Genomic DNA, 26,747 nt, shown 5'->3' on the forward strand with positions numbered 1-26,747 from the left:
CAGGTTGGTGTAACTCCTAAAAAATTTCCTAAATCTGTAAAAATATATAACTTTTATAAACACAGATGCATATAATTCAGTCATCTGCGCCAATAAATGGTATTGAAACAACTGGACACCTCCTTTCCTCCCTTTAGCTATAATCACTTCCAGGCAAATCAAAGATTTAAATGGAGAAAGGCGTTTGAAGCATGTCACAAAGCCCAGAAGCCACAAGGGAAAGGCTAGTGATTTTGACTACATAAAAATTGTAAAACTTTCATACACTGGAAGCAGTTTGGCAGGATTTAGTAAAAGTGGAAGCTACACATCCCTATGACCCTGTGTTCTACTTCTAGGTAATTATTCTAGAAAAACTTTCCCATATGGGCTCAAGGAAATGAGTATGGGGACTTTTCACTCAGCATTATCTGTAATAGCAGAGAAAAAAAAAAAAAAAGCCTGGCACAAACTTCGAAGTCCATCAATAGGAGAATAGGAAAGGGAATTCCCTAGTGGTCCAGTGCTTTGGACTCTGTGCTTCCACTGCAGGGGGCATGGGTTCGATTTCTGGTTGGGGAACCAAGATCCTGCAAGCCCCACGGCACGGCCAAAAAACAGAATAGAAAAATAAACTGTAGTGCATTCTTGTGACGAAATAGTACACAGCAGTGAGAACAAATGAACTAGCATGACTTTGCCTTCTGCCCTCCCTTGCTACCCGACCCCACCCCAGATTTCGTCTGTGTCCCAGGGACAACTGGCAATGTCTGGAGACATTTCTGTTTGTCACAGCTGGGGAGTGGAGGGTGAGCTACTGGCATCTAGTGGGCAGAGGCCAGGGATGCTGCTCTGATGCACAGGACAGCCCCTCACCCCCGCCACACAAAGAATTATTGGGCCCCAAATGTAAATGTCACTGGTGCCAAGGCTGAGAAGTCTAAGCTAGATTAAATCAACATGGGTGGATCTCGCCAACAATCTTGAGTGAAAAAGGAAATTGCAGAATTATCTAGCTTGATATTTTTATAGATACATGCATATATAGCACAAGTTAAAAGCACATATGGGAATAATATGCACCAACTTTCCAAATCTGGAACAATCCATCCAGGCATTTTTTTTCTCTTTATTCTTTTCTCACGATGCTGGAAACGTCTATTTATTGATATAGAAGATAAACAATACAGTGATAGTGTGTGCCCCCTTGCCTGCTTTATGTAGACTAAATCCGTCCATAATGGAATTATCAGGAGAAATGAGGTGCACATTTTCACCATTTTGATAGCAAATTGCCAACCAGTTCTAACAGCTGGTACCAATTTACGCTCCTACCTGCAGGTGACAGTGTGTTGTCATTTCCTTGTTTGCTCTGCCTCCCTCACTAGGGTATGAGCTTCCTGAGGACAGGATACATGACATCCATCCACGTCTCCTCCATGTCTTGATAGGTGCTCAGCAAAATTTGGTGGAATGGATTAAGGCTTTACAACACATTGCTGAGTATGTACAGAGGACAGAGAAAACTAAGACACTCATGCCCTCAAGAAACTTACAGTTTAGTTTTGTTTGAAAGTTAACTGACAGTTCAAGTCTAGGCCTGCTGAGCCGTGATCCTACAGGAGTTAGAGGAGGGAGAGCGCCCGTGGGCAGGAGCAGCCTGGCAAAGCCAGCCCCAGGAAGTGCTACTGAGCCAGGTCTTGAGGCATGAGGGTCCGCCCCATCTTTGGCAAAGCAGAGAAATGGCATTCCAGGCGGGCAACAGCTCAAGCAAAGGTGTGGTGACAGAGGTGAGTAAGGCATGTTTGTGAGATGGTTAGAATAGAGGTCGTTTGTGCATAGATGCCGTGGAGGATCTGATTAGCAAGGCAGGGCCCAGATGGGGGCAATCCCTGTCCAACAGGCTAAGAAGTTTAAACTTTATCCCGGAGGCAACTGGGAGCTAACAGGGTGGGGAGTGACGAGGAGGCAATGCTGCTCTAACCAGGAAGATTAGTCACAGCTGGTTCACCTGTCACACCTGCTCAGCCTGGCTCTGAAGCTGCCCAACTGGTGCACCCTCTCCAGGTGACCAGAGCTGGAGCCCCAGCCCCCTGCATGTTAGGAAGGGCGGCCTCAGGGAAGTGTGAGGGAGGGGAGGCCTGACAGGGCCTGTGAGGCAGGGCCAGGAGGACCAGCTGGTGGTTTGTACCTGAGGAGTCCCTTAATCATCCCTGTTGCCACACCTTTACTTGGGCTGACAGGGGTGCACTGGAGCTGCTCGTGGTGGTTCTTGGGGGCTGATTTTATGTACTTCTTCTCAATTCTGTGTTCACTGATGTCAGGTTGGTAGCGTGAACTTGGCCATGGTGGGGGTACTTATACCACAGGGATCGACAAACACTAGGCATCCCCCAGCGCTGGTTGTCCCACATACCACTGGCTGCTTCCTTCTGGAAGTCATGGGGATTCAGTTATTAGATTTGAAGAACGGCAGGAAAGGAGATTTTTTTTTTTTTTGGCCACACTGCACAGCAGGTGGGATCTTAGTTCCCCGACCAGGGATCGAACCTGTGCCCCCTGCATTGGCAGCGTGGAGTCCTAACCACTGGACTGCCAGGGAACTCCCGGGAGATTCTTGTTTAGGGAAGCCAAATGGAGTCTTTAGGAAAATGAGTGTCTGCCAAATAATGGAGGCACCATCAGGAGAATAAATTCAGATTCCAAACAGGTAAAGGCTGGCCCTTCACAGGCACCATCCAGTGCAGCTGAGCATAGTGGTTACCAGCACTGACTCTGCAGCGAGACCCCTGGGCTTGAATCCTGCCTCTGCTATTTATTTACTAGCTGTGTGACCTTGAGCAAGTCACTTCACCTCTCTGTGCCTCACGTTTGTCGTATGTAAAATGAAGGGTATTATTAACCCATTTCACAGGGTTCTTGAGAGAAACGAGTTACATGTACATAAGCTCTTTGAACGATTTTTGGCAAGTAATCAGTGCTCTGTCAATATTTGTTAGATACATAAAATAGAAAACTAAGTATTCAGAGAGGCAGTGTGACTTACTTAAGGTCACACAGCAAGTTAGAGGCAGAGTTGGAATCATCCTTACTAGTCTTGTCTGGACTTCTTTGACCCTGACAAGTGTTGTGGGGATGATCCATGTGTCCCAGCGTTGGATGTTTACACAGAAAGGCTGGAGCAGGCAGACCCAGTGGCCTCTGCCCTGGAAGAGCAGGCTGTTGAGGTGTCCTCCGGGTACACAGCCTCCTCTTCCTGGGGCAGGTCACACAGGAGCCCAGGCAGCACAGCGACCCTATTACCGAAGTTTGTTCGTAAGGTCATTCAAGCCAGGACTGCCCCCCAGGCATGAAGGTGAGTTCGGCCAACCTATCAGTTGCAAACAAATAAGACAGAGATGTATGGTAATAACAGCAGCTCCTGTTTATAAAGCCCCTACTACGTACCTGCCATTCAGTCAGTCAATGTATGCCAGGCATAGCTCTAGGAACTTGGGATTCAGCAACAAACAAAATAGACAAAACGCCTACCCTCGTAGGCCTGACACATAGCAGGGTATATATAAAATAAATAAAGGCTTGAAGGAAACTGAGGCCGGGAAAGGCAGGTGGGGCATGGCTTGTGATGGGTCAGGGAGGACTCTCAGTGGAGGTGACATATGGCAGTCCTGAAGGACGGAAGGGAGCACCACGCACAAGGCCTGCAACCTTGCAATCCACAGTCTCATTAAATCCTCCTGCCAGGTGGGTGTCGCTCTCCCGTTGTACTGATGAGGAAGCTCAGAGACATGCACTCACCTGCTCAAGGTCACACAGCTCTATGTGTTGGCATGAGATTCAAACCCAGCTCTGCTTCCCAGTCCTCGGCTACTCTCCACTGGCTCAGAAGAGTACGAGCCCACCCAAGAACGTGGATGTCACAAAGCCCGGGGGTGCGTGATGGGGAGCAGCTGGGGTCATCGGGTTGGCAGGGTATGTATAGGGGTCCTGGGGTGAGCAGGTCTGCGGTTCACTCGGGAACACCTCTTTGAAGAGGTGAGTTTAGAGCCCAACTTTAAAGACCAGGAAGGAAGGGCAATTCCAAAGGGTGGAGGGTCTGTCTTATCTAGAACCTCAGTGGGAGCAGTGAGGGCCGTAGACAGGGAGAGGCCTGCTTTGGAATCAAGTTTGGTGCAAATTCTTGGGGAGAAAAGAGGTCCCCAAGTTCGGGTTGTGCACCCTGGTTTTTAATCAAGAGCTTTTTACCACCACACAGAGGTCCAGCCTTGCACACACAGCATAACATGCATGGGCCTTGCCTCAGGAAACAAGGAGAGAACAGTGAAAGCCAAATTTCCAGGACAGAAGGTGCCCAACTGACAGAGGCCACACCCCAGACGCCTCACAGTAGACGGATGCCAAGCACCTTCCCCTACTGTTGCTCCCTCAGGTCCACCGTTTGGGTCCTCAAACCACATCCCCTCACTGCCTCTTGTACCCACAAGAGACACAAAAATCTTTGGTTCATTCCTTCACTAAGTCTTTACTGAGCACCTACTGTGGGCCAGCATGGTGCTGGGGGCTCAGCAGTGACCAAGACACTGTCCTTGCCCTCATGGAGCCATTTTTCCATTTGTGGAGACGGACACCTCACAGAGGACAATGCAGATTAATTAAAAGTGTGGTGAATGCTACAAAGGACAATGCAGAGATCAGAGGGAGCGGAGGCCTCGACATTGCTGGAATATTCCACCAGACGGACCCCAGGCCACGTCTTCCCAGGACTGGGTCAAGGACAGGAGGGTCCGTCCAGTAGGCTGGGTGAAGGGAGGTGGCTCTTGGGTGGAGGAGAGGGGGCGTGAAGGACAGCGTGGTGTAGGGTGTGAAGAGGGGAGGTGTGCTTTCTGGGTCCCAAGAAGGCTGTGTGGGGAGCTGCCCCTCTAGCAGAGCTGTCCCTACCCCCATCCTCCACCAGGGGGTGCTAGTGCTGAGGCAGGGAGAGAGGACCGGGTCAAGGCAAGGGGTGGGGAGGCTGAGAGAACAGCTCTGCAGTGGAGGGGCGCCTGTGAGCAGGGCATGTCTGATGTTCCGTTCTTGGGATGGATGTTCTGTTCTGGCCCTGAGTTCCCTAGAAGGGGAAGAGGTACTGCGGGAAGATGGCCCAGTAAGCCAGCGGCCAGCAAGCTGCCCCCAGGTGTGCTGAGCTGGAGGACTTACCAGAGACTTTTGGAGTGGGGAGAGGGTGTGGCACAGGAGGAATGAGGCTGGAGGGCAGGTCTGATGTGGGAACAGAGTGGAAACGTTTGGAAGGCAGGCACCTGCTCCTCCCCCAGAGATCTGCCGGGCTCACTCCCTTGCTCATTCAGGTGCTGCTCCAATGTCACCTCCTCATACAGACCTTCTCTGCCTCTCCCACTCCTCCCACATCTAAAAACGGTACTCACAGTCCTTCTTTATTTCCCTACTTGGCAGTATTTTCTTCACAGCACTTAACTGTTACCTGGTATTACATTTGACTGAGCCATATACAATTGTCAAATATCAGCAATGTCATATGGTTCAACCCAATACTGTATATTTGTTCACTGGTCTTTCATCTGCCTCCCCCACCAGAATGCCAGGTCCACCCGGTAGGGATTATTATCTGTTGCATTTCTTTTTTTTTTTTTTTTTGGCCACACTGTGTGGCACGTGGAATCTTAGTTCCCCGCCCAGGGATCGAACCTGGGCCCCCTTCAATGGAAGCGCAGAGCCCTAACCACTGGACTGCCAGGGAAGTCCTATCTGTTGCATTTCTGCTACATCCTCAGCATCTAGATCAGTCCCTGGCACACAGTAAATGTTGAACGAATGGGTGTATGAATCCTTGGGCTGGGTATTTGGCAAAAAAACTTGATAAAGGAGTTGGACGTGAGTTGGAGCTAACTAGGGAGGTGCTTCTGCAGCTGGGACTGAACAGCAAAAGGGCAGAGCAGCCGGGTACCTGGGCCAGGGAGGCAAAGCTGGACAGCACTGGGGAAGGAGCATCTGGCGAGCACCTACTATGTGCCAGGCACTGAATTAGACACTTCTGTTGTCTCTTTTAGTCCTCATGACGGCCCCATGAGGTGGGTATTGTTACTTACTCCCATTATACAGATGAGGAAACTAAGGTTTAGCGAGGCTAACTAATTTGTCTGAGGCTCACTAACTAACTTAACAAGCCACAGAGCAGCCCCCACATGCAGGGGGCCTTCCCTCTGCATCTCCCTACCTCCTTGCAATTTTGATTGTTTTGTGGAGTTTCAAAAGCCCCTAAGGAGCATGGGACCCTCTCAGATTTGGGGCCAGAGCTCTCAGGCTCTCTTGCTGTTTCATGCTTGCGAGACCCCAGGCAGGTCATAATTTCTCTTTTTGTAGAGGCTTCATGGCCAATCATGGTGAGAATTTGAGTAGCTGGCCCTGCTGTTTGGGACCGCGAGGACTGTAGTGTCGGAGGAGCTGCCATATTTCTGAGTCAAGATGCAGTCTGGGAGGCCAGGATGGGCACCCAACCTCATAATCATGTGGGGCTTTTGTCTCAGTTTCTAAGAAGTCAGTCCGCAACCCCAAAACCATGTCCCTGCCCTCCAGAGGCTCACAGGCTCGCTAGGAAGACAGCACTACAAGAACAGGCACTTCTCAGGCACTTGCTGGGCGCCAGGCGGCCTGGCTGGTGGTTAAGCGTATAGACTCTGGAGCAGGACACCAGGTTTGAAGACCACGTCCACCACCTTCTTGGTCATGCGTGACTTTGGGCAAATAACTTAACGCCTCTGGGCCTCAGTTTCTCCATCTGTACTAGGGAAATAATGGTATCCTGACACCTGGGAGCTGCCCAGTCCCATGAGCCAGGCCCTGGCATTGCTCGGAGCTGGCCTAGCACAGCTCATCTTGATGTGCTCCTGTTGCGTGCAGACAAGGCCATCTGTGACCACAGCGGATCAAGACAAAAGCAAGACACTCTGTAATCATGTCTGAACACAGAGAAAACATGAGTATTGTCCAAACCACAAACATGACCAAACACTCCCATCTAGCTACCCTGAGTGAAGGCTGCTGCTTTACCAGTTATGGCTCTCTCCTCATCCTAGTTGGCCGTCCTTCCAGATAAGATTTCTTAAGACACCTAATCATAGAATCACCTCCACTTCCTGATGGCACCTCATCTGGAACAAAGTCCAGCTTCCTTATACCCTCTACCAAATTGCCTAACGCAAGCCCAAACCTTACAGTAAGTCCTTTCCAACACCCTCTTACTGAGACACACACACCCCCGCCCCCGGTTCCCACGTGCTTGTTCTCCCCTCAGTGCAGTGAGTGACAAACCCAGCTTGTTCACCCACAGGTGTGTTTCTGGGGATCTTTGGCTGGAGGCATTGACAGCCCCTACCTCATTGGGTTGTTGTTTTACTGCACTTGGAATGAAGCATTCCCAGGACCCTTTAAATACACTTGTCATGTTTTAATATCATTTTCATTTTACAAGGAGGACACTGAAACTCAGAGAGGGGAAGGAACTTTGCCCAGTGTCACATAGCTGGTAGTGCAGAGGCAGGATGGAAATGCAGATCTCCATTCCAAAGTTGGTTTCCTCACCCCCTGCCTCGACATTGACAGGGCAAACACCGACCACACTGGGCCAGTGTCTGGGAGGAGGAGAGCAGAGGGGCCTCGGAGCTCAAAGAGAAGAGAGCCCCGGGACTGTGGGAGGGGACACCCAGGAGGTCCTCAGTGACCCCTCCTCTTCCTCTCCCATCCGTGACTTCCCAGACAGGATCGCCCAAGGCCATCTCTCCAAGGCTGCCTGGCTGCTGAGTAAACACAGGTCCAGCGGAGGCCCGAGGTGGGGGTCAGCGTCAGCAGAGTCTGAGGCCTGAGTCACTTCCTGACCATTGCTTACGAGGCATTCAGAGCCACAACCTGAGTGGCCAGCTCGTGCCCTTGCAGGATTGCACCCACTTGGGCAGTGAGCACTTCCCTGGTATTCCTTACCTTTCTGGGCTCACCTCTGCCACACTTGGTTTTCGAGACACACAGCACAGAGGCTCAAGGCCCATCCCTACCCTGGAGAACTGGATCCTCAATCCAGAAGGAAACCTGAGTCTCCCGGACAACTCTCTCTTGCCTGTGTCCAGCCCTAGACTCTGCCTTCCAGGATCCTGCCCCAACTTCAGAATCAGAGTGCCTTCCACTGGCGCCACCAACCCCCAAGACCCAAAACTCCTGCAGCCCTCCCAGGCTCATAGCCCCTCACCTTGTCCTCCTATAGTGTCTCAGGGCTGGAGTAGGGGGTGGGGCAGAGGAGAGGGTGGGGAGTACGTCAGATTTCTAGGGCAGGATGTATGAGGGAGACATGGTTTGATCAGTAGACATGTCCTTACGATGGGTGAGGCAGATGATTTGAAACACAGGCCATCTCCTTTAAGAAGCAATGCCTCTCAACCCAGAGACAATGCACAGCCTTGAACCAGATGGTCTTAGCTTCTTCAACTCAGCTCTGTCCCTTACCAGCTGTGTGACCTTGGGCGAGTTACTTAACCTTTCTGTACCTCAGGTTCCTCATCTCTAAAATGGGGATAATACTACAACTGACTCATAGGCCTCTTCCCGGGATTAAGGGAGGTGTGTGTGTAAAACACTTAGAATAATGACTGATACGTGGCAAACACAAGGGTTCATTAAATAAATATTTTTTCACTTTTAATGGACTGACTCTTCCATTCATTCTCCATATAGTTTACACATCCTAATGTGTGCCAGATATGCGTAAGACAGATTCCCTGTCTGCAATGCCTGTTGGGCATTTCTGTGGGATCCCTGCATCTCCCTCCCCCAAACCCCCAATGGTCTGGGCTGTGCCCGACACTGCAGGACTGCGTGGGAGGGGCTGTGGCATAGGGTTTGGCTTCAGAAGACTCTCTAGGGAGGACCCCCACCTTTCTGCAGGCCACGAGCAAGTTCCTTTCCTTCTTCTCTACTGTTGACAAAGTGAAGCAAGTGGTCCCCATCCCTTCCACAATCCCCTTCCCAGGCCAGGCATCTGGACCCCTTGTAGCCATTCTCCGCCCCTGACCCTGTTCCTGGGCGTTCTCGGTAATTTAATTTGAGCACAGAATCTTCTCCAGGACGCACAAGCCACCAGACACAGGTGGCAGAAGGCCTTGGCTTGTCATTGTCCTCGTGAGGCATTAGGAAACCAGCAAAAACTACATTCAAAACTGGAAATTTGAACCTAGACTGGATAGTTGTTATTACAGGATTACTGTTATTAATTTTAGGTGTAAAAGTGATACTGTAGTTGTGTTTTTAAAATAATCCTTATCTTTTAGAGATACAAAAAATATTTATGGATGAAATGATATGATGCTTGGTTTTGCTTCAAAATGATGAGGGAGGAAGTATGTAGAGGAAACAGAATTGACTAGGAGTTGATGTAGTTGTTGAAGCTGTGGGATTGGGGCCATGCAGGGTCATTAGAACCTCCCTATCAAAGTGTGGTCCAGAGATCTTCGGAGCCTAGGAGCTAGTTAGAAATGCAGAATCTTGGCTCCACCCCAGATCTACTGAATCAGAATCTGTATTTAATAAAATATAATTCCCAGGGGATTCGTGTGCACATTCAAATGCGAGAAGCACTGAGCTAGTCTGTCTACTTTTGTATATGTTTGAAACTTTCCATAATCAAAAGATGTGGGGTTTTGTTTTGCTTTGTTTTTTCCCAAAATTGTCTTCAGAATCTCCGGGGAGATCTTCCTACAGAGTCCCGCGCTGGAGGAATCTGGGAGGCTCTATCTTCCCGCCCTCCGCCATCCGTGGGAGCCCCTCGGGTCTATCGGTCCCCCAGCCCCACCCCAGCACACGACGGGAAGCACCCCTTCCCTGCAGGGCGGCTCACCTGCCGCTTCTAGCTGGTCTGTGGTCCGGGCGCCAAACTCCCGGGGCTGGCGGAAATCGGGCTCCCCAGCTTGCCGTCGGGCAGGCCTGGGCGTGGCTGCGGGGCGCACCTGGGCGAGCCGGCAGGTGGGACGCGGGGCCGGCCGGCCGGGGCCCCGCCCTCGCACGGGGTGGGGAGGAGCGGGCGGCGCGGGGCGGGCACCGCGGGGACCGGGGGCCGGGTGCTGGGAGCCTGGCGGGCCGCGAACGTAGCTATCGCGCTGGGGCCGCCGAGATTGAGTGCCCGGGATGAACCTCACCTGGAAAAAGGGCTTCTACAACCAGGACGTCAACAAGACCGCCTGGGAGCTGCCCAAGACCTACGTGTCCCTGACGCACGTAGGCAGCGGGGCCTACGGCGCCGTGTGGTGAGACCCCCGGGCCTGTGCGCCGGGGCGGGGGGGCGGGGGGGTGGTGCCTGGGGCATCGGGGTGGACCTACGGTGGGCGCCCAGGCACCGGGACGCGGGCGGAGCCTCCGGAAGAGCCGGGGCCCAGCCAGTGCCCGGACCCGCCTCCGGTGTCGCCTCTCCTGCTGGCACTCGAGGCTGTGCGCCCACCACCTTGATGGAGGACCCCAAGGCCCAGAGCCCTGCGGGCTTGGAAGAACTTCGTGGTGCCTTTCCGGGGCAGAGGGCTGGAGCTAGGAGGAGGCGGGCGAGCTGGGAAGAGGCGGCAAGCTGGGCAGTGAAGTAGAGTAGGAGCAGGAGCCTCAGGCTCTGGAGGCTGGCCTAGGGCCACTCCAGGCGCCATCTCACTTTTCTTACTGGCTTGGTGGGAGTTTCTGTGGGTTGAATTAGGACTGGATCTGTTTCTCCAGGACTTGAACCTTACAGAGGACCCCAGAGTTCATCCGGGCGAATCCGCATTGTTACAAATGGGTACACTGAGGCCCAAACAAGAAGTGACTTGCCAAGTTGCTCAGGATCCTGTTGGCATTAACTTGTGTCTGACCCAGGGGCAGTGCACCTCTCTCAGATTCTGCCTGCTCTCTCCCCCTTCTTCCAGCTCCACTGTGCTGTCAGCTGCTCACTCACATTCCAGGTGGTGGGCATCAGTTCCTCCCAGCTTAGACTGCTGGCCAAGAGGGATTGGGGTGAGGATGGCCATGTTTTCCTAGATGGCCTGGAAGTTACCACCCAGGATCTGGAGTCCCAGGGTCGTGAGGGGGAGCCACTGCCTGCTGACCTGCCTTTGACCCTACAGCTCAGCCATCGACAAGCGGTCAGGGGAGAAGGTGGCCATCAAGAAACTGAGCCGGCCCTTCCAGTCTGAGATCTTTGCCAAGCGGGCCTATCGCGAGCTGCTGCTGCTGAAACACATGCAGCATGAGAACGTAGGCTGGGCCTGGGGGCTGCTTCTGGGAGGCAGGGAGTGGAGGGCAGCCCCACAGAGCGTCCTGACCAGGCCCCTCCGTGTGTGTGTGTTTGTGTGTGTGTGTGTGGCGCACACGGGAGATGGCCCAAGAGGGTGCAGGGAACTCGTAACAGCGCCAGCAGAAGGGGAATCTCCTCCCTGCTCCTTTGATCCTTGTTCCTCACCTAATTATTAAAATCAGGTGCCAGGACCCACCCTGCCTACTTCCCAGGAAGGGTGCAAAGGGAATTTTTGGCAGTGGAGCAGAACAAACTCGGTGAGGTGCAAACTTACTGTCTCACTGTTACGAGGAAATAGGCACAGAGGAACTTCGTAGTTGTTCTAGATCTAAGAGGTGGTGCCCAGAATCCTGGTTAGTGTTGTTTCCACATAATAACAACAAGAATAATAGATACTTACGAGTACTTATTACGTGCCAGGCACAGTTCTAAGAACTTTGCATAAACTAACTTGTTTAATCCTCACAATATCACATAAGTACTATTACCCCCATATACACATGGGGAAACTGAGGCACAGAAAGACTCACAGGTTAAATGGTTAGTCAGTGGCAGAGCTGGAATTTGACCCTAGCCAACCTGGCTCCAGGCCCCAGTGCCTGACCTCTAGACTACCCTGTCTGATTGAAACAGCCAGGAAGACTAATGACCCAGTGCGGGCCTGGAGCCCAGGCTTTTCTGCAGGATACCTAGATTGGAAGGTAAGCATTTAACGTAATGATTTCAAAATATTGTTCACATTTTAAGCCCCATTCCTTTCCAGCAAACCCCTCCCCATGGCCTCCAGCCAGGGTAATCTTGCCCCCAGCTCTGAACCAGCCCTCTGGCAAGTAAGGTTGGATGTGGTGAGAGACCCAAGGTCAAGGGCAGGGAGCCTGCTGGCTGGAAGACCCCTTCTCTGTTCCCTCCTTGATTCCTTTCACCACTTGTGGTTCCCTGCTTGAGTTGAGAGTGGGTTTGTGCTGCTTGTCCTGAACACCAGACTTGGGGTCAGTGAGCACAGGAGTGTCCACCTCCCCTTCTCCCCAGCCTGACTCTCCATCACTGTGCACTGCAAACTCCCTCCCAATTAGAGGAATTTCTCTTCCACCTCTGCTCCTTTTACTGCTTCCCAGAAGGCTGGGAACCTGCCTCCTGCTGGAGATGGTGTTTTAGGAAAGGGCAGGTGGTCCTGTGCAGGCCTGGGGCCCCAGAGGAGGGGAGCAGAGGGCTGCAGCGGCTGCCCAGTCCTCACTGGCAACCTTCTCCCCAGGTCATCGGACTCCTGGATGTCTTCACCCCAGCCTCTTCTCTGCGCAACTTTCATGATTTGTGAGTCGGGCTGCGCTGGGTTCCAGGACATGTGCAGGCCTTACTTGACACTGGGGAGCAAGTAAGGGGAGGGTCCAGATTCTTTCTTCTGGGTAGGGGGGCTTCCTGCCCCAGGAGTCCCTGTGCCTCTGGGCTGTGGAGAGATTCTTTCAGCCAAGGGTGGAAAGGCAGGCAGGAAGAAGTGGGAGGGGCTTTATATGGACCTTGCCTGACACACAGCTGTCTGCTCATCTGCGTTGCTTTACCCAGCTTTACCACCACAGAGACATCATTGCCAGTCCCCCAGGGTTTGCGTCAACCTACCTCACCATTTCCTGGGGACGCAGATGTGGATCTGGACCTTGGGGTTCTTCCTAGCATGAAGCGAGGATCAGGAAGCCTTGGCCACCTCTGGCTGATGGGATGTTTGTCAGAGTCACACAAGACGAGAAAATTTAGTTGCTAAACGCACGGCTTTGCTAGCGCAGTACCTGGTCTAAAATGTAGGAAGCTTTGGGAAGGTGGATTTTTTTTTTCAGTCCTATTTCAAATGCAGCTGCAGGTCTCTTTGTTAGGATGCTTTCGTTTTCAATTTAATGCAGTGATTTTGAATGGGTTTTTTTCCCCTATAATGCCAGCTGCTGGGCTTAGCATTGGGAATTCTTTGTTTTTAAATAAATTTATTTATTTAGTTTTGGCTGCATTGGGTCTTTGTTGCCGCGAACAGCGGCTACTCTTCGTTGCGGTGCGCGGGCTTCTCATTGTGGTGGCTTCTCTTGTTGTGGAGCACGGGTTCTAGGTGCGCGGGCTTCAATAGTTGTGGCACGTGGGCTCAGTAGTTGTGGCTCGCGGGCTCTAGAGCGCAGGCTCAGTAGTTGTGGCGCACGGGCTTAGTTGCTCTGCGGCATGTGGGATCTTCCCGGACCAGGGCTCGAACCCGTGTCCCCTGCATTGGCAGGCAGATTCTTAACCACTGCGCCACCAGGGAAGCCCAAGCATTGGAAATTTAAAGTGGACCTCGTGGGCTGACAGTAGTGAATACTGACAGTGGTGGTCAGTACTCTAGGTCTGGATAGAGAGCCAGAAACTGCAAGCTGCCTCAGCGGGCTTCACAGAGGAGAAAACTTTGAACTCAGTCCTGAAGGATAAGTTGACATTTGCCTGAGGTAGAAGGGGCTGAAGGCAGCCCAGGTAGAAGGAACTACATGGGCAAAGGCCATGATGCCTGAAAGAGGCTGGGCCGTTTGGGCAGTATTGACAAGTGCAGTGTGGCTAGTGGAGGCCAGTGGCTGGTTTGGTTAGGCTGAGACCAGAACTGATCCTACAGGCATCCTCAGGTCTATGGACGTTTTGAGCAGGGAGATGCTGTGATGTGGTCAGATCAGATTTTGGGGATACCCTCTGGCGGCAGCAAGAAAGGAGCAGGGAGCAGCTCTGGGAGGTAGGAAACGTGGAGGGTAGTGTTCGAGACCCCGACCTTGATCCAAATAAAGTAGAGGCGATGGGGTCCTGAGAGCAGACTTGACACCCGTCGAGAGGCAGGACTGTCAGAATGTTGTACCCCTTGGGATGCAGTGGCTGGGAGAGGCGGCATAGGTCAGGGGATGCCAGGTTCCTGCTCAGAATACAAGGTGGAGGAAAAACAGATCTTGGGAGAAAGATAATGAGCTCCATTTTGGACACTTCATTTTTGAAGAGCCTATGAACATTCCAGTGTTTAATCAGCAGTTGCAAATAAACCTGGAGTTTAGGAAGGTCTGGGCTAGGGATGTGGATTTGGGCCAGAATAATCACCGGTGGATGATAGCCAAAGCCCAGGGACAGGCTAGTGTAGAACATGATTCGATACTGTTCATTAAGGTATCAACACTAAAGGGACTTCCCTGGTGGTCCAGTGGCTAAGACTCTGCACTTGCAATGCACGGGGCCTGGGTTCGATCCCTGGTCGGGGAACTAGATCCTGCATGCATGCCACAACTAAGAGCCTGCATGCTGCAACTAAGCCCGCATGCCGTAACTAAGATCCCGCGCGCCGTAACGAAGATCCTGTGTGCCGAGACTAAGACCCGGAGCAGCCAAAAAATAAAAGGTATCAACACTAAAGAAAAGGTATGAGAGGATGAACAGACAGAGCCTGACTAGAGGTAGAAGCAGCAGAGAATTTTGAGGGAGTGTCAGGCTTTGCAAAAGGTTCAATATAAAGAAAGGGAGCCATGGGTGTTATGCGTTGGGCTGGTGGGGCGGGAGCAGATGCCAAGTTATCAGAGGACTGGACGTTAAGGCAGTGGGGTCAAGAGGTGAGGCCCGCTCGTTCTAGAAGTTTGATCGGGAGGGAAAGAGAGAGAAGGGGTGGTTACTTGAAGAAACAAGGTTAAGCTAGGGAAGGTGGTTGTATCACAGTGAGACTTCAGCAAGTTTGTCAGCTGAGAAGAAACAGTCAGGGTCCACGCAGAGGGGAAACACAAAGGGGGGGAAGGGACTGTGCATGGAGCAGGGTCCCCGTGCTGGGGGGTCGTGGAGGAGGGAAGCGGGGTGCGGTCAGATGGGGAGAGACTTCAGAAGTCACAGGCTCATGGAGATGGCTTCCACATCCTTTTTTTTTTTTTTTTTTTTTTTTAATTCCTTCCTAAATCTTTATCCTTTTATGTTCTGGACTTTGCTATTACTGCCTCGAGTAACAGTTACATTTTGCTGACTTCAACCTGTTTTGCAATCCCATTAAGAGGGTGTGTTGGCTCAGCTACCTCCTCCTTCCTTCTTCACCCTCCTGGAAACTGTTTTATTGTTTCCTTCTTGGAAGGAGGACATTTTTGTATGTTTGAGGAGCCATGTTGGCGGGGCATGACCCTCTGGGGGAGGAAATATTTGTACAGAAGCAGAAGGAAATACTGGCAAATGTTTCTAACTCACAGCAGTGGCTTGCTGTGGGGCGTGGAGGAGGGCAAGCAGAGGGCACCTTTGAAGAGAGGGAGCAGTGCTGCATTTGCTTTCCCTGAGCACAGCTCCAGCTGAAATACTTACCCTGAGCTCTGCCAACAGGGCAGCCACCAGGGCCAGGCTGGGAGCCAGGAGGCAGGAGGCCCACTGCATGGGGGTCTGGCTGGCTGTGGTGGGGCTGGTTCTTTTTACACATGAAGGTCATCCCTAAGGCCTCTGTTCTGCCCAGCCCCTTGCCCTCCTCTGAGCTCGGACCTGGAGCTGGGTGGGGCTTGGGACTGTTCAAGAAGTCCTCATGACTTGCAGCTACCTGGTGATGCCCTTCATGCAGACGGACCTGCAGAAGATCATGGGGATGGAGTTCGGTGAGGACAAGATCCAGTACCTGGTGTATCAGATGCTCAAAGGTCTTAAGGTGGGTGGGAGCCTGCAAGATGGCAGGGGAGGGGGCTTGGTGTTGAGACCTGGGGTTTGGGGGAGGCTAGGCCTTGAAGGCTGGGAGAGCACACCATGACAAGGCAGAGGAGATCTCTGAGCCAGCCTGAAACACCCGGTGCAAAAGCCGGGCACCGGATTCACCCTTCTTCCTCTCTCCCCAACACAGTACATCCACTCAGCTGGGGTCATCCACAGGGTGAGTGCTTTCTCTGCTACATCCTCAGAGGCCCCGCCCACCCCTGGGGGCTAGGGTTAGGGTTAGGGGGTTCCAGGAGGTGGAGGAAGCAGGGAAAGTGGATTTTTCAGACCTAGGCTTGGCCCAGGAAGACCTGCTCAGAAGAATTGCTGTGTTCTGGGGAACTTTCTGGGAAAATTTGGCCAACAAAGCAAGCCCTGAGCTGGGTGTTTCAGGCTCCAAGAGGCAGGAGCATTTTAGAGCTGGATGGGCCCTAGAGGACACCTAGTCCAACCCTCATTCTGCACAGGAGACCAGAACCCAGAGAGAGGGGCAGGGGCCTGGCCAAGGTCGCACGCTGGCTGGCAGCCGAGTGGGGACAGCTCCCATCTCTGCCCCTGCCCAGTGCTCCATTCTCTTCTCTCGTCTAGGACCTGAAGCCAGGCAACCTCGCTGTGAATGAGGACTGTGAGCTGAAGGTGAGTGGGCCCAGGCAGGGTCAGCCTGGGGTTGGGGTGGGCCCCTCTCCCACAGGAGCCCCCAGAAGCTGCTCGGGGAGCCTCCTCTCTTCAGCGAGCTCCTTTTTCCTATGTGCCCCGAGTCATAGATTTTGGATTTTGGGTTGGCACGGCATGCAGATGCAGAGATGACTGGCTATGTGGTGACCCGCTGGTACCGGGCCCCTGAGGTGATCCTCAGCTGGATGCGCTACAACCAAACTGGTCAGTGGTCAGCTGCCCGGGGGAGGGGGATAGGGCTGGGGGTCTTCTCTGACAGCTTCCTCAAGGCTGTCTTGGTGAGTCTGGGTTGACTCTTGGTGACTGCCGGGTCTTGGTCAGCTGGTCCAGGTGACACTTCCTGCCCCTCCCTCTGCAGTGGACATCTGGTCTGTGGGCTGTATCATGGCAGAGATGCTGACGGGGAAAACTCTGTTCAAGGGGAAAGACTGTATCCTTTGCTGGAAAAGCCAAACTGCATCCAGGGATTCATTCCTTCAACACTTTATTACTTAAGTCCCTTTTTTTCTTAATGTGAAAGTGATACATGCTCCCTGTGGAACAACTTTAATGTACAGAGAAGCAAAGTGACGAAAACTAGTCACCTGTCATTCCAACACCATGCAGAAAATACTTGACGTTTTGGCACCACACGCCTGAACTGGGCGCCTGTGTGTGCTGCGCAGGGATTAAGGAGAAGATGTGGGTCTCCCTGCCAAACTCAGAGTGCGAGGGTGTCGGGGGGAGTAGACAAAGAAATGGATGGAGGTGACTGAGTGGGATGAGGCCAGGAAGGTGGCACATGCAGGAGCATTTGTGGGGAGGGACCCTTTACCCAGCCTGGCAGGTAGGAAGCCTTCCAGAGACCTGAGTCCGGAAGGATGAACCTCCCCTCCTAAAAGCAAGAGGAGGTGAGTGTCTGGAACCTGGATGGTCCACAGTGCTGGGTGGGCCTGATGGAGGGGCAGAAGGAAGGGCAGCTTCAGACCCACCCACAGGGAGTGAGGCCGAACCTTAACCTGCTGCCAAGACCTGGACCAGCTGACCCAGATCCTGAAAGTGACGGGGGTGCCGGACGCTGAGTTTGTGCAGAAGTTGAATGACAAAGCGGTGAGTGGCAGATGGGCCCAGGCTGGCCAGGGCTGCGCGCTTGGCTGACCAGGGCCAGGTGGGCTGCAGGCTGCGCCTCCCCTCTGCCCTGGCAAGGGCTCTTGCCTTCATCTCACTTTGGATTCTGACCTGAGCCTTCAGCCCTGCTCAGGGGCTTTTCTGGGGTCCCTGCTCTATACCCCATGGCCTAAGCCCTGAGGGGCTGACAGCGGGGGATTATTCAGTGCTTTTCTGTCTTCCAGGCCAAATCCTACATCCAGTCCCTGCCACAAAGCCCCAAGAAGGATTTCTCTCAGCTCTTCCCGCGTGCCAGCCCCCAGGGTGAGTCTTGGGGCCTGCAGTCTGTCTCAGCGGGCGGGCTCTCCATGGCGTGTGAGACTCACACTCTGTAACCACAGCTGCAGACCTGCTGGAGAAGATGCTGGAGCTGGACGTGGACAAGCGCCTGACCCCCTCTCAGGCCCTCACCCACCCCTTCTTTGAATCCTGCCGGGACCCTGAGGAGGAAACAGAGGCCCAGCAGCCATTTGATGATTTCTTAGAACATGAGAAACTCACAGTGGATGAATGGAAGCGTAAGGGCTCGGGCCTTGGGCTGCTTCCTCTCTCTGCCTGCAGCATCCCTCTCCTCTGCCTGCTTCGTTTTCCTGCCTGCCCTCAGCCGGTCCCAACACCCTCCTGGAGACTATCCCCTCTTTCTCTCTGAGCAAATATTGTCTCCTGTGTGCACTTCTTTCTCCCTGCGCTGAGCTGACTTCCTGCTCCACACTATGTCTGTTGGGAGAGGGGGCTCTCTCTTGCCCTCAGCACCCCCTATCCCTTGAACCACCCTGTCTTTCTCAGAGTGCATTTACAAGGAGATTGTGAACTTCAGCCCCATTGCCCGGAAGGACTCTCGGCGCCGGAGTGGCATGAAGCTGCAGTGACCCGTCTAGCCCGACCCTCTGCTGAGCCCAGGAATGGCCACGTGGTACCACCTGCCAGGCACTGCCCCTGGGACCAATATTTATTTATTGAAGTTTTAGCCCGTCTTGGATTATAGCCTTCCAAGTAGAGGACAGAAGACCCTTGTCCTTGTGTAGGAAACAGGCCTAGTAGATGCAGAATTCAGAGGTGTTGTTTGGGAGAAAATAGCTATGATCATAACTGGCCATATTAAAGCACCCATCTGGAGAATCGCCTGTGTGTGGGGTCCTTACCTGAATGGCTGTAGTGGGGCTGAACTGGGGCAGGAGTCTACGGCAGTGATGGTGTATTAGTTTGCTAGGGCTGCGGTAACGAATCATCACAAACTGTGTGGCTTAAAATGATAGAAATTTATTCTCACGGTTCTGGAGGCTGGTAGTCTGAAATCAACGTGTTGGCAGGTCCATGTTCCCTTTTGAAGGTTCTAGGGAAGAATCCCTCCTGGCCTCTTTTTAGCTTCTGGTAGCTCCTGGAATCTTTGGTGTTCTTTGGCTTATAGCTGCATCACCCCTATCTCTGCCTCTGTCTTCACATGGCCTTCTCTGCTCTGTGTATTTCTGTCTTTGGCTGATCTTATAAGAACATCAGTTACTGAATTTAGGACCCACCCTAATCCAGTGTGATCTCATCTTAATCCTTAGTAATTACATCTGCAAATATCTCATTTTCAAATAAAGTCATATTCTGAGGTTCTGGGTGGACATGAATTTTGGGGGCACATTTTTCAACCCACTACAGATGGCCATGAGGGAGGGGCCCCATCCCAGAGCCCCTTTGTTGCGGAGCCAAATGTGTTTGGCTGCTAAATTAAAGGAGTTGCAGAGAGAGCTGCAGCTGGTGAGACATTGCATGCAGGTTATTTTGGGTGAGTGATCAGCAATCAAGATATGAAACAGCAGGCTTGTTGACTGGGAGGTGCAAAAGGCAGAAATGGGCTTTTTCCAGGAAAACGGTTCTACTCCTTCCCCCTTTTGGGAATTGTACATCTCTCCTGAGCTTTAACCTGACAATGGATTGGATCCTTCTGTTCAGTTTTGAAAACTCTGTTCAGGTCTCAAACTTCCCTATGCACCAGGGCCTGGTTAATATGCAGATTCCTGGGCCCAGCCCCTGGGGTTTTGATTTAGCAGGTCTGGGGTTGAAACCCTAGAACGTTTGAATGAGGACCCCTTCACCTCAACCCAAGCCCAGTGATTCTGATGGATATCTGACCACATTTAGAGAAACATTTAGTTGATTTCAGTACCACTTAACTTGTTCAAAGGCCTAAATTAGAAAACTACAATGGGAGACTGAGGGGCTTTAGATGACTTTCACACTCTCATTTTAGAGATGTTAAAACTAAGGCTCAGTCAGGGCATTTTTAGGGCAGTGAAACTATTTTGAATGATGTCATGGTGGATACATGACACTATGCATTTGTCACAACTAGTGGAACTGTACAACACAGTGAGTGAACCCTCAAGTAAACTATGGACTTTCTTTAATAATAATGTACCAGTATTGGTTCATCAATTGTAATAAATGTACCACATTAATGTAAGATGTTAATATTTAATATTAGGGGAAACCATGGCGGTGGGAGGGAGAGAGTATATGGAACCTTCTGTACTTTTGGCACAATTTTTCTGTAAACCTAAACCTGTGCTAAAAAATAATGTCTACTTTAAAAAAGAAGAAGAAAAAGCTTGAGGCTCCAGAGAGATACCCATGGTGAGAAAGTGGTAAAGTCAGGATTTGAACCACAGCAGCCTCGAACACTGTGCCAAAGGCTGTCAACCCAAGCTTGGAATCAAGGGTTGCCAGCCTCCTCGCCCTTCTAGCCTGTCTCTGAGCTTCTTCACTGCTGCCCGTGTCCAAGGATCCTGTTTTCTCTCCCAAGGAGTGGCCCTCCTATCCAGGAGGGAGGAGTGGATCGAGGGAGGGGCTCTGACCTTGCTGGTGACTAAACTGCCACCGCTCACCTTAGTCTAAATCCTTCAGTGAATTTGCCTTCTGAGACTCCTCAATAGCCCCAAGGAAAGTCTAGCCTTCTTGGCCTGGTATTCAAAGTCCCCTGCATTCTCTAACCTCATCTGCTCCTACTGCCTCCCGTTTTCCTTATGCCAGCATGGCCTGCCAAGGAACACCAGCCCTGGGATACCCCATGAGGCTCAGTAACAGGTTAAAGGTTCTGACAAGTTCTACAGTGAGGAGAACTGTTCAACATCATTGTTTAATCCAGAACTTGCCAAATGTGCTTAACTGCAGGACCCCCTTTCTCCTGACGGCCAGCACACACAGAAGCCTCTTTGCCTAGTGCAGCCCAGTATGCAGGTCCCAAAACTGCTTCTCCCCAAGCAGGCCTGGAGCTTGGGCTTCTTTCAAAGCCTCTGCAGAGAAGGCCCTCCCTCTTTCTCCTTCTTATTCCCTCAAGACTTTGCCTCAGGCCTCCCTCCAGGAAGTCATTCTCCATCACCCTCCATCAGAGAATGGGCAGCTTCCTCCCTCTGCCCCTGGCCCTCTATGAACAGCATTTACAGTGTGTATGGTTCTGCTTCCCCTCCCCGTTGCCCACTGTGAGCCCCTGATTGGAACAAACATCTATGAATGAATGATGTCCCAGGGGCCTGTTGGTCGTTTCTCTGCCCAGATCAGACCAGCATGGTATCCAGGGCAGCAGAGAACCCAGCAGGAAGCAGAAGTGGGTGGCTTGGCCTGTACCTTAGAGTTTTTCCCCTGAAAATCTCAGGCTCTCAGACTCCCAGGCCTCTCCCCATCATCCCTCAGTGTCCTCCAGTCCATCCCCCACCCAGAGTTAAACTTCTGTGTGTCACCTCAGCCCCTTCTCTACAATTATCTCAAACTTAGGAAGTTTCTCCAGAGGGAGGTGAAGGTGCTGAGCAGTGTGAAGGGGTTCGTGGGTTCTGCCTTACCCTGTGGGTACCGCCTTACCCTGTGGGTACCTGGCCAGAGTGACAGGAAATGAGTCCATTCTCAGGCTGGGTGGGGGGAAGGGGCTGAGCTTGGGGTTCTGGGCTCAGTTACTCTCACAGTTGGCCTGCAGGTCTTTTGCCCCTGGCCCTTGGTGGACAGGGTTGAGCTTTGCCCTGTGGCCAGTGGGGCAGCTCAAAAGGTCTTGACAGAGATAAGGAAGCCAGACTCAGGGACTGGAGAGAGGTCAGTAACAGCAACTGTGCCCTCGATTCCCTCCTTTGTGAAATGAAGGGTGTCTTTGCACAGAGGCACAGCTCCTCTCCTGAGGCAGCCTGGGCCTATCGCTGGGGCCTGGCAATTTGTGTCACTTGGGGCAGGGCTAGCCTGGCATGAAATGGGGGTGGCACTGCTCCCAGTGAGGGGCAGCACGTGGAAAGTTCCTCCATCTCTGCCCTTGCAAGGAGAGCCCGGTGTGCACAGATGTCCCAGTGCCTGCAAGGGTGGAGGCTTGCTTGAAAGAGGGCTTGGCTCAACTTTCACCTGGCACATTGAAATAGCTTCTGTTCTCCAGGAGGGTGTGGGACAGTCATGTCCCTGAGCCGAGATACAACCACAGCTGGGGAGGGAGGAATCTCTTCCTCTTTTCCCCACATTTTCTGTCCTCATTCTCCCTAAACCCCCTGTGATTTAAGGTAAGAGGCTGGTGATTTTCCCCTTATTCACAATGGGCAGCAGAGGCCCAAGGCTACTCTACCAAGCTAAAGAAGATGTCACTGTCATGCCTCACACCCCTACCCCAAGATTTCCTGGAGCAGGAGCAGTGCCTGGTGGGATTCTGACCTCGTTCCTCCTGTGGGAGCCTGTGCTCAGTGGGGCAGCCGTGCTCACTCTGGGCCAGAGTGTCAACAAGGCCCCCCCACCCCGCCCCGTCTGGGGGCTCCTGACCTTTTTTGTGCCGTGGATCCCTTCTCAAAATATTTTCCTATGCATAAAATAAAATACACAGGATAACAAAGGAAGCTAGTTATGTTGAAATACAGTTGTGAAAATATTTAAATGTGTGATGTTGTGTGTACATGGGTTTCTTTATTAACACATTAAATAACAAGATCGAGGGGGTGAGCCCAACAAACTACTGCAAACTTGAAGTAGAAATGAGTTTAAACGATGTTTCAAGGTATCTGCAGCAACTATAAAGGGAAATGAAAAGCACTGCTTTCTACTGGCCCTGCTAATGCAACTATAGTTTGCTGCCTTTAAAAGTTGTAATATTTTCCAATCCAAATTCATGGACCTCTGAATTCCAGTGTACAGTCTATGGTTTGTGGACCCCGGTTAAAAACCCTTGTCCCGGATACTAAAATGTGACTTTAGGAATCCTCTGCTACTTCTTAACCAACCCCCCTATTGTACCACCATCTGTGCCCTGACCCCCCGCCTTGCATGATCATGGAGCCAGGTTGGAAATGCCCAGATCTGCACCTGGATGCCTACAACACATATTAACCGCCATTCCCCTGTGTTTCCCAACCTTACTGTCCAGGTAGGAATGGGTCTGACTGGGGCATTTTGCTAGGGAATTTGCTGAGGCCTCTATATCTAGTTTTCAACTAGGTGGAATCCTCCCATCCCCACCCCACAGCGTTCTTTCTAAACAATTTTACTGATGAAGACACTTGGGCCCAGAGTAGAGACTGGGGCCCAGGTCTCCTATTTAGCACTGCACTGTTCTTTCCACTGCAACGGTGGCACAATCACATATTGAGGTCAATGCGTGCTCTTCTCTCCCTGCATTACTGTCCCTGTTCCCCCAAGCATCACAGACACAAAAGTAGCAGGGCTTTGAGACAGGTTTGTGTTAACTGGCCAAGGGAAGAAACTCCCAAAAGCACACTTGTTTCTCTCTGTTTCCTTAAAGGTCTCACCCTTGAGAATATTTTGGTAGGACTCCAGGAGGGAAAAGGTGAGGGAGTGAGGAAGGGAAGTGCATTTGAGAAGTGGTGTGGCTTAGCTAGGCAGTTTCTCCTGACCGGAAGGAGGTAGAGGCCCATTAGTGCCCACATTCTTTTGGGACTATGTCCAGTTCCCTGTCAACACCCTGGCAAAACTCAGGAGGAGGCTGCTGGGTACGCTCAGGGAGGCTGGACCCTAAGCAAATTCTCCTGGTCTTGGCTGAAATTATTCAGGGTTTCTCCTATGGATAGCCCACCATTCTTAATTGATGCAGCAGCTCAGTGTTTTTAAGTACAGACTGATGATCAGAGGGACTTTCCTTGTATTGTGGGGTCCATAAGATCCCAGAACTTTTGTATAATTCCAAGGAACCCCAATAAAGACTGTGGGTGGATTTCCTCCAGCCAAGCAGGATACAGCCTTGGCTTTAGAAACTCTAGCTTAGTCTAGCTTCTCCTTTTAATCCTCTGTCAGAAGAGTGGCACCTCCGTCTTACCCTCTTCTTTCCCTGTATGGTTTACTAAGGTGGTTAAGTGTTGAGCTCTGGAGGCATACTGCCTGCTGCTCTACCACTTATCAGCCATGTGACCTTGGGCCTCAGTTTCCTCATCTATAAGGATAATAATACTAAAGAAATTAACATAAGGGAAGCACTCAGAACAGTACCTGGCACATGGGAAGTGCTCACCAAGCATTAACTATTATTTTTAATTATTTTCTCTACCACATCCTCTTCCCTCCCTGATTACCCCATCTTCCGGACACTGTCATTTCCTACTTCTCAACAGCAGTTTTCTCCACTCACCTGGTCTCCTTCATGTTAAATCTTCCCTCATAGGTCCTCAAGAGACCTGGCCCCAGTCACGTATACTACAGCTTATATTATGATCCTGGTATCTGCAGCTTCTCATGCAGGGTCTGGGAGGCAGCAGAGTGTGGAGTTGAGAATGTGAGCTTTCCATCTGAAAGGACCTGGGGTTGAGAGAGAAGGGGGATGGATTTAAGGAACTGGCTCAGTGACTGAGTGGGGAGTGGTTGGCAAGTCTGAAATCTGTAGGGCAGGCTAGTAAGCTGAAAATTCAGGCAGAATTTCCATACATATTACAATCTTGAGGCAGATTCCTTCTTTTCTAAGAAACCTCAGTTTTTGCTCTTAAGGCCTTCAACTAATTGGATGAGGTCCACGTACATTATAGAGGGTGATCTGCTTTAAAATCAACTGATTGTAAATGTTAATCACATCTACAAAATTTCTTTCCAGCATCATCTAGACTAGTGTTTAAGGATACAACTGGGCACACAGCCTATCCAAACTGACACATAAAACTAACCATCACACCATGTGTTTGAGGGCAGGGTATTTACTCCTCTGAGCTTCATTTTCTTTCTCTAAAATGGAGTAATAGAAGGGTCTACCTCACAGGACTGGTGAGGGGTAAGTGCATACAGAGTGCACAGTAAATGTTAGTTCTTTTACCAGGAGGTGCTCAAAAACACACTGATGATGGCAATCCTCTTGGAAGTACTGGGAAATACATGCCATGGCCCATGGCCGCTGCTCTCAAGCTTTCGGCTGAGTCATGTAGGTATCACATAAAAGCATGGAGGCGCACTGTGCTTACTCCCATCTGCTCCCACCCAACAGACTGGCTCAGAACCTTTAGTTCATGTGAAAAACTCCCAAAGAAATGAACCTTCACCCTCTTTTTTTATGGGGAGAGGAGGAAAGTTTCTCCACTGGGTTTCTTTATCTTTGAGACAGTGGAGGGCTTGGAGCAATACGTCAGAAAGAATTAAATTTCACTTCTTCAGCAGCCATTTCACATTTTGTGAGAACTGCATATTCATGTCGGTAAACAGCCAAGTAGGAACCAGATGACAGCTCAGTTTTCCTGGAAATCAGGAAATCAATCAAGCTGCCAAAATGAGATGACTGCATTGTGAAATACTGCTAACATTCCAGAAAGTTGTTTTAAGATGAATTTTTTAAAATGGAAATTCTGTTTCTCTTCCTCCCTCCCTCCTACTCTCCCTCCTATCCCTTCTCCCTCCCTTCCTTTTCTTCCCTCTCTTCCTTCCCCCCTCCCTCCCTCCCTTCCGTCCTTCTTACCTACCTACCTTCTTTTCACTCCTTTAAGCCAATGCTCAACTACTTCTTCTAATATGTTCAGCCTAGGTATGAGTTTTCGCAAATAGGTGAGATGATATATGGGTCTCTTTGCCTCTCTCTGAGACCTTTCCATTGTTCCAATGGCACCCTTCTCTACCTGTCCAGGAGTCTGCTTGCCTTTATCCACACCTGTCTCTCCTGTTTCTTATCCTTTTTTTTTTTTTTTTTTTTTTTTTAATTTATTTGGCTGTGTCAGGGTCTTAGTTGCAGCACGTGGGATCTTCATTGTGGCACGCGGGATCTTTCGTTGCAGCACACAGCCTCTTCAATGCAGTGCATGGGCTTCTCTCTAGTTGTGGCACTTGGGCTCCAGAGCACACAGGCTCTCTAGTTGCAGCGTGTGGTCTCTCTAGTTGTGGCGCATGAGCTAAGTGGGTGCGGTGTGTGGACTCAGTAGTTGAGGCGCACGGGCTTAGTAGTTGCAGTGCATGGGCTCTCTAGTTGTGGCACGTGGGCTCAGTAGCTGCGGCACGTGGGCTCAGTAGCTGCGGCACATGGGCTTAGTTGCCCCTCAGCAAGTGGGATCTTAGTTCCCCAACCAGGGATGGAACCCACGTCCCCTGCATTGGAAGGTGGATTCTTAACCACTGGACCAGCAGGGAAGTCCCTGTTTCCTATCCTTTTTTACAGTGAAACCATGACTTCAGCCACCTCCTTAAGAATTAGGAGTAAAATGATTCCAAAAAACCTTCTCTGTGTCTAGTGTCAAGCTGTACCTTAAAGTTTATTTGTTTAAATATATAAAATAAACTTTTAGTTTTAGAATAGTTTTAGATTTATAGAAAAGCTGCAAAGATAAAACAGAGAATTTCCATGTACTCCAAACCCAGCCCTATTATTAATATCTAACATTAGTATGCTACCTTTGTCACAACTAATAAATCAATATTGATATATTATTAACTAAAATCCATACTTTTATATTTCCTTAATTTTTACCTATTCTTTGCTGTTCCAGGATCCCATCCAGGATGCCACATGTCTTCTTAGGCTCCTCTTGGCTGTGAC

General features: G+C 51.1%; 1 protein-coding gene across 2 annotated transcripts; it reads left to right on the forward strand.

The window, feature by feature from the left end:
- The first annotated feature begins 10,161 nt into the window (after window positions 1–10,161).
- Window positions 10,162–19,187, forward strand: MAPK13 (mitogen-activated protein kinase 13). Of its 2 annotated transcripts, XM_068558791.1 has the most exons (12): window positions 10,162–10,280; window positions 11,118–11,247; window positions 12,540–12,598; window positions 15,821–15,929; window positions 16,119–16,148; window positions 16,559–16,606; window positions 16,735–16,849; window positions 17,004–17,075; window positions 17,655–17,734; window positions 17,977–18,055; window positions 18,133–18,309; window positions 18,578–19,187. In XM_068558791.1, exons 1-12 carry the CDS (start codon window positions 10,162–10,164, stop codon window positions 18,658–18,660), a joined length of 1,101 nt encoding a protein of 366 aa, XP_068414892.1. In that variant the 3' UTR covers window positions 18,661–19,187. The 2 variants fall into 2 exon arrangements, with proteins under 2 accessions (XP_068414892.1, XP_068414893.1); XM_068558792.1 differs by lacking the exon at window positions 16,119–16,148 and having other exon boundaries at window positions 10,265–10,280.
- The last annotated feature ends 7,560 nt before the right edge of the window (window positions 19,188–26,747 follow it).

The sequence above is a fragment of the Eschrichtius robustus genome, chromosome 12 (assembly GCF_028021215.1).
Source record: "Eschrichtius robustus isolate mEscRob2 chromosome 12, mEscRob2.pri, whole genome shotgun sequence".
In the NCBI taxonomy this organism is placed as follows: domain Eukaryota; kingdom Metazoa; phylum Chordata; class Mammalia; order Artiodactyla; family Eschrichtiidae; genus Eschrichtius; species Eschrichtius robustus.

Coding starts and splice junctions, on each gene's coding strand:
- MAPK13 (XM_068558791.1), top strand. CDS start 10,162: ATGAACCTCACCTGGAAAAAGGGCTTCTACAACCAGGACGTCAACAAG. Junction 12,599..15,820: donor CTGCGCAACTTTCATGATTT/GTGAGTCGGGCT, acceptor CATGACTTGCAG/CTACCTGGTGATGCCCTTCA. Junction 17,076..17,654: donor TCTGTTCAAGGGGAAAGACT/GTATCCTTTGCT, acceptor CCTGCTGCCAAG/ACCTGGACCAGCTGACCCAG.